Here is a 13,060-nt window from a genome sequence, read left to right as displayed (position 1 = left end):
AGCCAGACATACATAGCTGGCTAATTAAATGGAATTTTATCATGACTCTCTCCATGCTCTATGGCAACAAAGGGGAGATTTTCAAATAGGAATTATTCCACCTCTCAAGTTTGTTGTTTCTCTTAAAGCCACACCTGCGGGAGTCAAATGATTGTATGATAATCTCCGTTTTTGAGTATAAAAAGTAAGTTTCTAGCCCTCACAATTGCAGAGGAAAGCTTGGAAACATGAACAAGGTGCTCCCCTACAGATGCAGGAAACAGAAGACAAAAAGAACCCAAAGTGCATTTTTTAATCACGATTTGAAGCTGTTCTGGTATTTCCTTTTTGCATGCTTGACTTATTGTTTATTGAACATTAGGAGTTGGCTGCAAGATGCACTTTTAAACATCCCGCTCTAGACACTTCCCGGAGAGTCTGCACAGACTCACGCGCTGCCAGCGCTGGCGCGACCAGACAAGTAGCCACTAGGCAGTGCAACGTCACTCCCTCAGATTCTGTCAGACCGTGCTTGAGGATTGGCTGACGGATATAGGCGTAGCGAGCGCTGGGTGGTGATTGGCTGGCGATTGTTAGTGAGTGGCTGTTGTTGACTGGCTGACGGCAGAGATTCATTGGTGGTTGGAAATCGACTGCCAACTGCTGATTGGCTGGTGGGTATCAGTGAGGGTCATTGTGTGATCACGGTGTACAGACCCTGGCCCGGCACGGCAGCTAGTGGGGGGGTTTCCCCATTACCCCCCCCCCCCCCCCCCCGCCGCAATGCTGCTGGGCGCCTTCACGACGCTGCTGGGGGCGCTGTTGGTGCTGAGCCGCAGCCCGATGTTCTCCTGCCTGCTCACGGGCGGCCTCTACCTGGCGCTGCGGCTCTTCAGCCTGGAGCCGGTCTCCCTGCAGCGGGCCCAGCACATTGTGCAGCCCCGCGGCTCCGCCGCCCGCATCGCCCACCGCGGCGGCGCGCACGACGCGCCCGAGAACACGCTGGCGGCCATCAGACAGGTCAGCCACCGGGGAACCCCCCTCCCAAGTCCCCTCGCGGGCCTCTGGGACCCCCCCTCCCGGGGCTGCCCTTCCCCAGGGACCTCTGGGATGCCCCCTCGAGCCCCTCCCCCTGCTAGTACACCCCCCACCTCCTCCTTACTGAGCCTGGTGCACCCCACACACTGCCTGCCCCCAGGAGTGATCCCCACCCCCAGAGGTATTGCTCCGTGGGGACCCCGACCTTTGGGAGAGCCCAGCCCTTCCAGGAGTCACCAGGCACACCCAGCTGACCCCGATGCCTCTGCCTTAATCCCTGGGACCCACCGGAGCCCCGTCTTTTTGGGTGCTAAGGGTTACTGTTCTTCACCCCCTGGACCATCTACTTTTCCTCTATCCTTGGCTTCCCTGTCCCGTTTCCTCCTAGAGCCGTACCTACCTGCCAGGGCCATGGTTCCCAAACTCTTTACTAACGCCACCCCCCAGCTGCATTTTGCCACCCACCCATACGTACATGTACCCTCTACCCTGGCACTGCAACCCCAATCCCAGCCTGGTTGGGGGGAGGCCCTGGGAAGGGGGGGAGGTTGGAGAGTGAAGTGGTGGCAGTTCTTGTCCCATGGGGCTGGGCCCTGCTCCCTGGCTTGGTGACCTGGCACATGGAGTCACAGCGCCATTCAGGAGGAGCAGTGAATCAAATTTGAGTGAGTAGCATTGTGGCCTAATGCCCCTCGTATTTGTCAGGGCAGTCAGCCAAACAGGAGTGGCACTGCCACTCCGTGTACCAGGTTGCAATGCCCAGAGTGGGGAGCTGGGCCCAGTGTTGCATGACAGGAGCTCCCATTATGGGGTGAGTGCATAATGGGCTTATTCTCCAATCTCTTTCCTCACCTTCGTACTGGGCCGGGAGAAGTGTATGTTTGCCTAGGTCCCTGTGACCCATCTGGAACTTTTCCGCAACTCACTTGGTCGTGACCCACCCTTTGGGAAACACTGTTCTAGGGGTCCTCTCAGCTGGAGGTGCCTCCCAACTTGAAATAGTGGTGGGGAGAGACAGACAATTATGGACAATATGACATTAACAGATGCAGGGCTATCCCAGCTGCTGCCAGGATGGTACCGGGGCAGGCTTTCTGCTACTCCCACAAACTCCAATTTTGGGTCGTATTTGGAATAAATAGCTCTACTTCCATCCTCTGCTTTCAAAGCAGCAGCAAATTAAACTGGACCAAATTCCTGTCAGTTTCACTGCCTCCCTCAGAGGTCTGAATAATAGAAACTGAAAGAGTGGTCTGTTTTCACTTTGCTGTTCTTTGAGAAAGCTATGAGCAGCAGAAATAGGTATGTGGTAAATACTTTGTATTACTCTTTTTGCTTTTAAATCAGTTTGGCATAGTAGCGAACAGAATAATTCAACTTTTATTTTGAATTGGATGTGACAAAACATTCTAACAAAGAGATGTCAACAATTTAAATGGTAATTTTATAAAATTTATTAACCTGTTTGGTATAGAATACCTTCACTTAGCAAATTATGAAAGGGAGGGAAGTGGTGGGCACATCTGATGTTCCTAAAACTCATGCTTTGGGGTTTCAGCCAGCAACCCCCCAGGGGTGAGGATGAGATTTTTCCCTCCCAGTGTATTCTGGAAGATTTATCTCCTCCTTCTGAAGCATCAGAGATGGATACAGCTGGAGATGGGACACTGGGCAGGATGGGCCAGGGCTCTGACCTGACACTGAGTATTCTGTCTCTTTCAGCTGCATAGCTGGCTGGTTCTTGCTCAGATGCCCCAGGTCTAATTGATGGGCATATGTGGGATTAGGAAGGAATTTTCCACCAGGTCAAATCTGCAGTGACCTTGTGGTGTTTTTGCTTTCCTCTGCAACATGTGGTCACTTGCTGAGATTATCTGGGTATACTTCATTTAATCATTTCTGTGCCACTGCAGTGGCCTCAAGCACTGATGCACCTCAGTCCCTCCTATCCTCAGCCGATGGCACAGAATAGTTTAATCTCCTGTGGGTCTCATTTACTTGGTCTCATTTCCATTGCTGGATTTCATGCGTGGGTGCTGCTGGTGACCTGTGATATACAGGTGGTCAGACTAGATGATCTAGTGGTTCCTTCTGGCCTTATACTGTATGACTGACTATATTTTTGTTTTACATTTTTAATAGTAAATTTTATTTATAGGAATATCTGCAGGGAGTACACATCACCAGAAATCAAATCATAGCAGTTAAATTCCACAACAACCAACATTTCAGCACTTACTGTTATCCATTTTTAAAAACCATAAACAAATTGTTGCCTGGAATCAAGTGAAAAATTGCAGTTAAAGGTGTGATAAACAAATAAAAGACTACAAGATTTACAGATGGGAGTGATTAGTGCAAACTAATCAACAAACCAAGTAGAGCAGCTAAAATAAAACAGACAACAGGGGAGTTATTATACACATACTTGTGAATCATTAAGTGTAAATATAGTAACCATCTGTTGCCCAAGACAATCTGGAGCAACTTGGTACACGACAGAATGAATTTGGAAATTACAAGGTAGATGCTGTTTACTATTCTAACGTCAGTGTTGTTCAGCTACTCAGGCTACACTTCTCCCCAGGGAGATAAAGGGAAGGAAATTCTGGAAATGTCAGTAGTCAAACTCTTCTTGCTAAATATCTCAAAACATCTCTGTGACTGAACTACCATGTCCTGTAAATATAAGCCCAGCAACATTTAAGTGCTGAAAACTGGATATGTGTACAAAAGGCATATCTTTCTGGGAATGGGGAAGAGAAGGGATGAGCAAAAGAAGGGAAGATGGACTAGTCGAGTGACAACTATGTATGTCTTAGGGTGTCTTGGGCTAGTCATTCTCTAACTCTTTAAGGGCTGTCCTAAGATTGGGCAAGTACTATAAAACAAGGAGATAAAACAGGATCATTCTAGATCAAGGGTATTCAAACTTTTCATCGTGTGGACCATCTTCCTGCTTAATCATAATCTTGCCTCGTCTCCTTGGTGGCTGTTGTATAAAAGTTGTATGTGTACAGTTAACACTAAGATCAAGGTAGCTCTCTGATTTTATGAACTTGCAAGTGTACAATAGAAACTGATCCCACTATCTCCCAGTATGGTGGAGAAGGGTACAAATTCCGATCACTAACCCACAGGCAGCTAAAACTTGTAATCTAGTAGTCCATCTTGAAAACAGTGTCCTGGTTTTCTAGTTTTGATCTTGTCTCAAATTAAAATAATGTTTTTGCAGATATGATTATCTGAAGTCTCCATTCCTCCTTCTGTTTTGGACTACTGTGTTAGACTCTCACTTTTATTCTCTCATTTTCATAAAATCAAGTGGGAACCAGGGAATGTTACATGTAAATCAGAATGCCCTTGCCACCACTATCTTGAAACTGAGATTACGTAATTTATTTCAAATTCAAGTAAAAATTACCAGCTGCTATAAAGCTTGTTCACAAAGTTGTTTTTTTCCTCCCAAGGAGGGAGAATGGGAGTTTCTTCCACTTTAATTTTACAATAGAAATGTCTAAGATCTCAAATACTGTATTGGATAAAGGGATTAATTCAGTCTATATCACCAGTGAAAGAAATATTGTATGAAGTCTATATTTAAAATACCTGGTATTTGATGGACTAGGAATTTTTTTTCAGGGGAGAAAAAAAGCCACAGTGAGGGATCCTTTTCCTGTGCTGTTAATAACAATTGCCCCATATCATGCATGGTGGAAAAGTAAACTGCCAAAGTCTCTTCCATTACATGTCTTGGTTACTTGGCCCAAGATAACTGGTTTCCACCTTAACTCAGCCAAATTCTCACAAGTCTGGACTGTTTCCCAATTAAGATCCATTGCCCTGACTAATTTATCCTGATAGATTTATCCTATCTAATTTATTTACTGGGGCTAGGCCATTGGTAACCAGGACATAACCCGCTGGCTGTGGGGTAGAGATAGAGTTCAGTTCCTTCCCTTCACGTGTACTTTTGCACAGCAATTTACCATTTGGAGTATAGGACAATCTTCATATTAGATCTATAAATACAGGACTCATAAGAATTTAGCTAAAGCCCACTGTGTTCTGTGGGCTGACAAATCTTAGAGAATATTAGTAGCCTGGCAACTGTATTAGAATACAAAGTAAGCATTGTAGCACCCATCTTTATATTTAAAAAGTTTTTGTCTTTCTTTTTTGTTTTAAAGGCAGCTGAGAATGGAGCCACAGGCGTGGAGCTGGACCTTGAATTCACTGCAGATGGCATTCCCATTCTAATGCATGATGATACAGTAGAAAGGACAACTGATGGGTCTGGGAGTTTACGTGATTTTACGTTTGAAGAAATTAGGAAGCTTAATCCAGCTGCAAAACATAGACTATGGTAAATGATCAGCAACAGTCTACTAATACTTCTACTAATTTTTGAAAATGTTTCTACAGTACCAAAACATCCATCATAAATAAAATTGATTTTGACCCATCCGTGACTTAAAAACCCCTTAAAACTTTCCAACATGCATGTGGTGCCCCTTGTTCTATGTTGGAGGCAGATCAGAATCTGTCTCCTTAACCCTTCTTGGAGTGGGAACCACGAAGCAGAACTGAGTGATTTTGATTTTAAGGATGAGATTCTCCAACATCTAATGCATAAGCAGCGTTAACCTCAACTTAATCTTGACCAAACGCTTTTTAGGACAGGGTTTGGTCTGAAAAACACTTCATATGTTGGGACTATTGCTACTTTTCAAAGCTTGCTGGGGTAGCTATTTCTAAAGTGAATTTTATTGACACATCTCTTAATTAGGTTAGTTTATTTAAATGATCATGTGTATCTTTGTATGAATGGTGGGATGACTCATTTTATCTAAAACATAAGGGTTATACTGTTGGAAAGGCATTACTTGGAGTTCTAAGAAGGTTTCAGATAAGACCTTTGATCTTGACATTGGGCTTTAATTATCTCCATTCTCACAATATGTAGGCAAATAAATATATACACTTGCTGGAATATTTACAAGAATAAGTCTCCTAAAATGTTACTGTAAATGATCTATTTATTTTTTTTAAGAGGGAGCTCCATTAGTTTATACATTTGGTGTTTTTAATTTAATATACTCTACACCTTGGCACAGTTCAAATCCTTCCTTCCTCTTTGTTCTTGGAGTTCTCCTGGATTGGATTCATTCCACTGAACTCTTTATACCTTTCTGTAGGAGAGATTTCCGGGGTGAAAAAGTACCAACTTTGAAAGAAGCCGTTATGGAATGTATGCATTATAACCTCATAATCTACTTCGATGTCAAAGGCCATGCAAATCAGGTATTCTTGCTAAGAGTGCTTCTCTCACCATTTCATTGGATTGCTCCCATTGAAGTCTCTAGCACTACTCCCTTTAACTTCAGTGAGAGAGGTCTTGGGCCTGTTTTTGCAGAAAGTAAAGTTTCGTTTTATAAAACAGACAACTTTTTCATGCTTCATTCTTTCCATTTCATTGCACAAAGACGCTGACAACTATAATTAGAATGTGGCTCACTGACATGTTGGGCTCTGGTAATGTCACAAGCATGGACTGAATCTAAGTGAATGAATAACTGGGTCCTCCCTGCCACCTATTTGTGTGGAAGAAGAGAAATCATGATGGGCTATCCTGCTTGTCTGTAGTTGTTAGCACCATGACATGGGGTACTTTTGGTAGGTAATGGTTTGCTTGTTCATAAACTGTATAGCTTTTCTCTGACGTGATATATAGAAAAAATGTTTTCTTTCAAAACCAAACCACAGTTAATGCTGCAAATGTTTTATAGCAATAGACCTCGTCAGGGGTTATGTATCTCTTAGCTCTTAGTGCACTTCCTGGCTATTGAAAGCATTCTGCATGAGGCACGCACAGTATGAGAAATACTGTACATCCTTTTATGCTGCAATCTATGAATATTGCATAACAAACAATGTCTACAGCCCTTGAGCTGTAGACAAATTTAAATGCTGCTTTCCTCCTTCCCCTTTCTAATTCCAACCCCCCCAAGAAAAAAACACCCTAAAGTGGGGTCTTTCTGTATTCTAATAAATTCTTTAAATTTTACCTATGACTACAACGTACATTCTGTGTATTTATCTTTCTTTGACAGGCAGTTGATGCCCTAAAACTCCTCTATCTGGAATATCCTCGTTTGTACAACAGTAGCATTGTCTGCTCTTTCATACCAGAGATCGTCTATAAGGTAAAACTTCCTAAAGGCTTATTTTGATTTTTTTAGTTTTATGTACACCATGTCACAATCACTGTAATATGATTATACTCTTGTGGAGAAGTGTAACTCCAGAGTACATGGGGATCATTCTTAAGTAATTAAGAACACATGTAAAAGTAGGTGTCGAAATGAGAGGAGGACTGGGGTATTCGACTCTCAATCCTCATATACCCCCACTCACCATTGCAACCTTGTCAGACCCTTCCATACAGATTAGATAAATCTTGAATAACTCCCCCCTCTACCCCCCAGAATTACACTGATAAAGGTTCATTAGCTTAAAATTGACACTAAGTGACATTGATACTGAGGTGCCAAGGTATCTATTAACACATTACACCCGTGTCAGATTATTATGGAAGTTTAGAATACATTCAAATAAATGGTCTCCTAATTCCCATTATTTGTCAACCCCTTCCTCCATGTGCATGGTTCTCTTGCTCAGCTGTCTATTTCCCTTCCCTTCTCACCTTACAGAATCACAGGCATTCCTGAATTTTTCTCTAGTTTTGTCCTCCTCCTTTGAGTCCCTTTTGTTTCATCTTTTCCTACTTTCCTTGCTTCTTCCTTTGCTATCTCCTCTCTCTTCTTTCCTCCCGCTTGTCTCGTTTTCTCAGCTACTTCCCCTTCCCAATCCTTTGTTGTTTTACTGCCCCCCCATTCAAGCTCAGTGGTAAAGTGAAATTAACAACACACTTGAAGCAAGATACTAGTACTGCTTTGTGTTTTGTTAATTTCATTTTACTGCTTGCTTTGCAACAGGATGGGGTGGAGCTGAAATTAAACATGCCTGCACTGATGCTTAAGTCCCTGGCTAAGAGATTGGTAACAATGGGGACCTGTGTGAAGAATGAGGGTCAGTCTCTTTTTTTTTTTTTTTTTTATTAAGATTTTAGTAACTTTCTATTTGTATTAATACCTTATTAGAGTTAAAATAGTTAATTCTAACTCATCATTTTCCATTTATGCTGTTTGTTATTTTGCATGCTTCATTAAGCTTGGCTAGTGAAGATAGATTTGTTCACACACTAACTCCTGCACAGCAGGATACTGAAATGTTTGGGATGTAAGCCCTGCAAGGGAATGTCCAGTTCTAAACATGCATTTCATTTTTTATTTAAATAGCATGAAAAAACTTCTCTTGGGTCTTATAAAACAACATCAATATTGGGCTTATGCTACTTAATAGCAATCAAGAGCAGAGCCTCAAGTTAAATAGCTGAAACTCAGTTTCCTCTGTTTACTTTTGAGGCCTCAGTTTAGGGTTGCAGGATTGCCCCGTAACTGTTGGTGACATCACAAGTTATTACCTGAAACAGGCTCTTTACTAAGGGTACGTCCACACTACCTGCCAGATCGGCAGGTAGCAATCGATCTATTGGGGATCGATTTATCGCGTCTCATCTAGACATGATAAATCGATCCCCGAACGCGCTTCCCGTCGACTCCGGAACGCCACCAGGACGAGAGGCGGAAGCGAAGTTGATGGGGGAGCCGCGGCCGTCGTTCTCGCGCCGTGAGGATGGGAGATAAGTCGATCTAAGATGCGTTGACTTCAGCTATCGCTATTCTCGTAGCTGAAGTTGCGTATCTTAGATCGATTTCCCCTCCCTCCCTCCTCCCCCCCCCCCCCCCCCCCAGTGTAGACCAGGCCTTAAGTGTAGGAGAAACTGCATTAATATAAACGCACTGGCAAATTTGAAATATTAAAGCCCTTTCCATTAATGATTTGTGATATTAAGATAAAATTATTTATTAAGGCTTTGCATTTCATCTGTGTGTATAATAAAATAAATAAATGATACAATACAGACCAGTTAGAATTATGTGGCAATCTGTAGGTCTTAGTTATTACAAAAGTTGAAGACACTAGGTTTCAGAAACTGCTCTTTGAAACTTTGTATTTGCTAGTGTTAAATTGGCATTTGCTGAAATGGTTTTCAATACAGTTCAGTCTGTTTAAATTAAGCACAGCTTAGTCAGTGAGAACATACTGGGTCAAACAGCCTTTAGAGAATTTACAAACTGGTCTAGATGAAGTAAACTGTCTAGCCTCCTAAACAGCACGCTAAGCTGTATTTATACAGAGACTGAAGTTGGTTGACTTGCTGATACTGACAAGTGTACATTAACTTCTAGCAAGCCAGAGTTTGAGACTAAGGACCCTACCTGACCTTCCTTGCACACCCATAACTCCCATTGACTTAAATGGGAGTCTTGTGTGCACAAGCAATGCAGGATTCAAGCCTTAACATAAGTGTCACTTATTCAATCAAGGGATTACCAAGGGAAACAATACAAGCACTTACAATAAATAGTTTCAAAACCAGGTTAATCATCATCTTGGAGGAAAAAGAACTCTGCTAGACCTGCAAATTCACAAACTAGTGCCTCTCATTCCTCCATCTTCAAATGTTCCTGTTTGCAAGTCCGTCTAATCTAGAGTGTAGCCCTGGCATTTTGGCATCATCTGCTAAGTACAACTTTCTTATCTTGGTCTTCCAGATGAGGCAATCTGATAGGAATGTTGTTACAGCATTAACACACAGGCCCTGGAGCCTTAGTCATTTTGGAGATGGGAAGCCTCGTTTTGATTGCTTTTGGAAGCACTATGGGTATATGATGATGGACGTCATTATGGACTGGAGCCTACACAACTTCTTGTGGTACCTGTGTGGGGTTTCAGCTTTCCTCATGCAGAAAAATTACATTTCACAGTAAGTGTTAAAGCATAAATTTTCAGGAGGAGCTAATGTATCCAGAGGTAATCATGTAATAAAATAGGGAGGAAGAGGTAAGGTGGGACCATGATTTAGATGAGTATGATGTATACGAACACCAGAATCTCTAGTGAGTGTACTGTATGTTGTTTTAAACAAGTCTCTTATTCAATAATATATGCAATTTATTTTTTCATATTTATAATGTCTGTTCTCCCCATTCATATTTTTACCTCCAGTGCTACACCTTAAGTTAAAACAAAGGAGGGAAATTTATTGCTGTTGCCTGTTTGTAAAGGGATATTGTAGAAAGGTGGAATGCGGAGCAGGATGTCAATAGACAGACCATGGGCCAAATGCAGACCTCCAGATGCTTTTGAACAAACACAGAAGTCTCTTTATTTACTTATTATCGTTATTTTATTATTTTCTCTGGAGTCTGGACCTTGACTATACTTGGACCTAGAAATTTGGACCTTGACAAAAAAATAGACTACCCCTGCTGTGGAGAATGTATATTGTATAGGAAAGCTCTTTGTTTTAGCCTGTGTTCATGGTAGTCTTGGTCTTCTTACAGTATCTTTGTTCTTTACAGAGAGTATGTGAGGCAGTGGTCTTCACGAGGAGTTCAAGTGGTTGGCTGGACAGTGAACACACTTACAGAAAAAATGTACTATGAGACCGTCCTTGAGACCAGCTACATCACAGACAGCTTGGTGGAGGACTGTGATCCTCACTATTAGACTTACACTGTATGGGACTCTGAAATATGCCATCCTGGTTCATGCAGATCTGAGTTCAGCACCAGAGGGTCCAAAGATGCAGAATGAGGCTGCATACATAGGTTGGGTTTTTTGCTTGTACTGTATGATTGGATCTTAAATCACAGCAAACCCCTCAGTCACACCACTAGGCTGAGCCACAATCAGCATTAGTGCTGGGGAGAAATGTTGCGTGCATCTGCTATCAGAGGAAATTGCTGTATGGTCTAAAAAGATCAGTTTTGATCAACTGATTTGGTAACTAGTAGTTCAGACAGGTTGCTTATAAGTCAACTGTTTCTTTACTTGATTTAACCCTTGATTTTTAAGTCATCAGCAGCTTTTGAATGCCTAATTTTAAACTGTACATTAAACAATCTGCTCCTCAAAGAGTAGTGTGGTGTACCTCTACCGCAATGTTAAGAGCGGATGGTAGGTGTATTCCCGTACCATAACTTTGAATACGATATGGTCAGTTAATATTAGAGAGTAAATATACTTCACTGCTACAGGCTGGAAAGGATGGATATTCTGTACTCTTACGGTATGGAGAAAGACTATAGCGGTTTCTGGTTTGGGCAAATACTGCACTAAAACCTTGGTGGCTGGTGGGTAAACTTGAATGTCTCCTTTTACTTCAGTCTTAAACCTGACTTTAAAAAGGGGTGAGGGAGGTTAGAAAGGTTCTTCCACCTGATGATACTGTAGCTGAATCATTCTTCATAAACAGAGGCTGTGGAGCTGCTGTTAGCCAGAGGCTAAGCAGTAGCTGAAACACTTCTTTGTTGTTGCTGCTGCTGCTAAATTGTTTGCACAGCTAAATGGATAGGAGGGCTCCGTGACAGGGTTCTCTCAACACTCTTGGCACCACCTCCTGGTCATCCTGGGGCTTAGCTCTGCCAGGTGCTGCACCCTCTTCAGCATTCTCTCGACCCATCTTCTTCTCTCAGCCTGCAGCATCTGTCTCTCGGAGCAGCAGCTTCTGGTTTGTGGCTTGACCCTCCGGCCAGGTCACTAAGTTCCTCTCTTTCCAGGGAAATCGCAGTCCTTCCAGACCAGCTGTCTGTCTGATGTCTCCAACATCCTGTGTCACTACCCGGTGGCTGGTAGGGGAACCCAGGCTTGCCCGCTAAACTGGGTTCCAGCTCAGGGACCCTATAACATGCAGCCAAGGCCTGTACTGTCCTATCCCTTGCTGCTGTTTCCCTGGGCTTCTTCCTACAACCTTTCTCCTCACAGAAATACTACAGACTACCTCCTTGCAGCCCCCTTCTTCTCTCAGCTCCTGGGCTTTATAGAGGCCTCTCCTGTTCCTATCCAGCTGGGCCTGGTTTAATCAACACATGTGCCTTAGCTCCTCCTGCAGGTGTAGCCTGGGGAGTTAATTGGCCTGCCTGGCCATCTTAACCCCTTCCAATCCTGTGTGGGGTGGACATGGCATCACATACCCTGTTCCTCAAGCCTACAACCCACAGGGCTGTAATGGCCTCCTGCCCTGCATTTCCCTGAGCTGTGCCCACAGATCATCCCTCTCTTGTTCTGCCTCCGCCACCAGGAGACGCAAATTATGCTGGTCCTCCATGGCCTCCCGCAACGTTTTCTTTTGGAAGAAAAGCCCTCTATTCACAGGGCTTGCTCTGCTGCTGCTAGCTTCTCCTACAGCTCCTTCACTTGCCTCCACAGGATCCCTCAGGGTTTGTGTTCCCACCATAGCTTGCTCTGCTTCTGTGTTCGTTCTGATGTCGGTGTGGGCCCTCTCCACCCCAGTCATCTGTTACCTCCTTACTACCTCCTACTGGGTGTGTGGGTCCATAGTGATTGCCGCTGTGTCTATCCTGACAGTTTCCACCATGCTCTGGTCCCTGGACACCCCCTCCTTGTTTTCTATGTCACTGGAGTCCATGACTTCCCCTTGCTATCCTGTCCTTTCTGAAGAGGGTAGTGCCTCCTTATGGCCAACCTCACAGCACCCAAAGCAAACTCCTTTGCCTTGTGTTAGCAGTAGTCTTCCAATTGACCTTCTTTTGTCCAGCCCCTACTCCTGGGCTAGCCTTCACTTCATAGCTCATATATGGGCATCCCTTCTGTAGCCAGGCAAAACATGCCCCTCCTTTTCCTGTTGTCCACACAGGTAGGACTCTTTTGGACTTTGTTTTCCTGCCTTCTGAGAAAGGCTTCCTGTCCCTGTACAGGTCCGGGTACTCTCTTTTTAGGTATCACCTTCGTCCGTAGGCATAACACTGCTTTGACTGGCTCCTGGCCCTGGTACCTCCCTTCCAATCTTATTCCCTGCAGCCTCTACTAATTTCTTCCCACAGGAGTTTGA

General features: G+C 43.7%; 1 protein-coding gene across 2 annotated transcripts; it reads left to right on the top strand.

Moving 5' to 3' along the window:
• The first annotated feature begins 743 nt into the window (after positions 1-743).
• On the top strand, positions 744-12,337 carry GDE1 (glycerophosphodiester phosphodiesterase 1). Of its 2 annotated transcripts, none has more exons than XM_054041710.1 (6): positions 744-999; positions 5,208-5,383; positions 6,216-6,321; positions 7,131-7,223; positions 9,759-9,970; positions 10,569-12,337. In XM_054041710.1, the coding sequence occupies exons 1-6, from the start codon at positions 763-765 to the stop codon at positions 10,714-10,716; spliced, it is 972 nt and encodes a 323-aa protein (XP_053897685.1). In that variant the 5' UTR covers positions 744-762; the 3' UTR covers positions 10,717-12,337. The 2 variants fall into 2 exon arrangements, with proteins under 2 accessions (XP_053897685.1, XP_053897686.1); XM_054041711.1 differs by lacking the exon at positions 744-999 and adding an exon at positions 1,525-1,682.
• Positions 12,338-13,060: the final 723 nt, after the last annotated feature.

This window comes from Malaclemys terrapin, chromosome 10 (assembly GCF_027887155.1).
Source record: "Malaclemys terrapin pileata isolate rMalTer1 chromosome 10, rMalTer1.hap1, whole genome shotgun sequence".
NCBI lineage: Eukaryota > Metazoa > Chordata > Testudines > Emydidae > Malaclemys > Malaclemys terrapin.
Note: the sequence above shows the minus strand (reverse complement) of the source record. Positions and strands in the feature narration are given on the sequence as shown.

Bases quoted from the DNA above. Each gene is read 5' to 3' on its own strand.
- GDE1 (XM_054041710.1), top strand. From the start codon at position 763: ATGCTGCTGGGCGCCTTCACGACGCTGCTGGGGGCGCTGTTGGTGCTG. The intron at 5,384-6,215 runs GTAAATGATCAG...ACCTTTCTGTAG, and splicing joins GCTGCAAAACATAGACTATG to GAGAGATTTCCGGGGTGAAA. The intron at 7,224-9,758 runs GTAAAACTTCCT...TTGGTCTTCCAG, and splicing joins TACCAGAGATCGTCTATAAG to ATGAGGCAATCTGATAGGAA.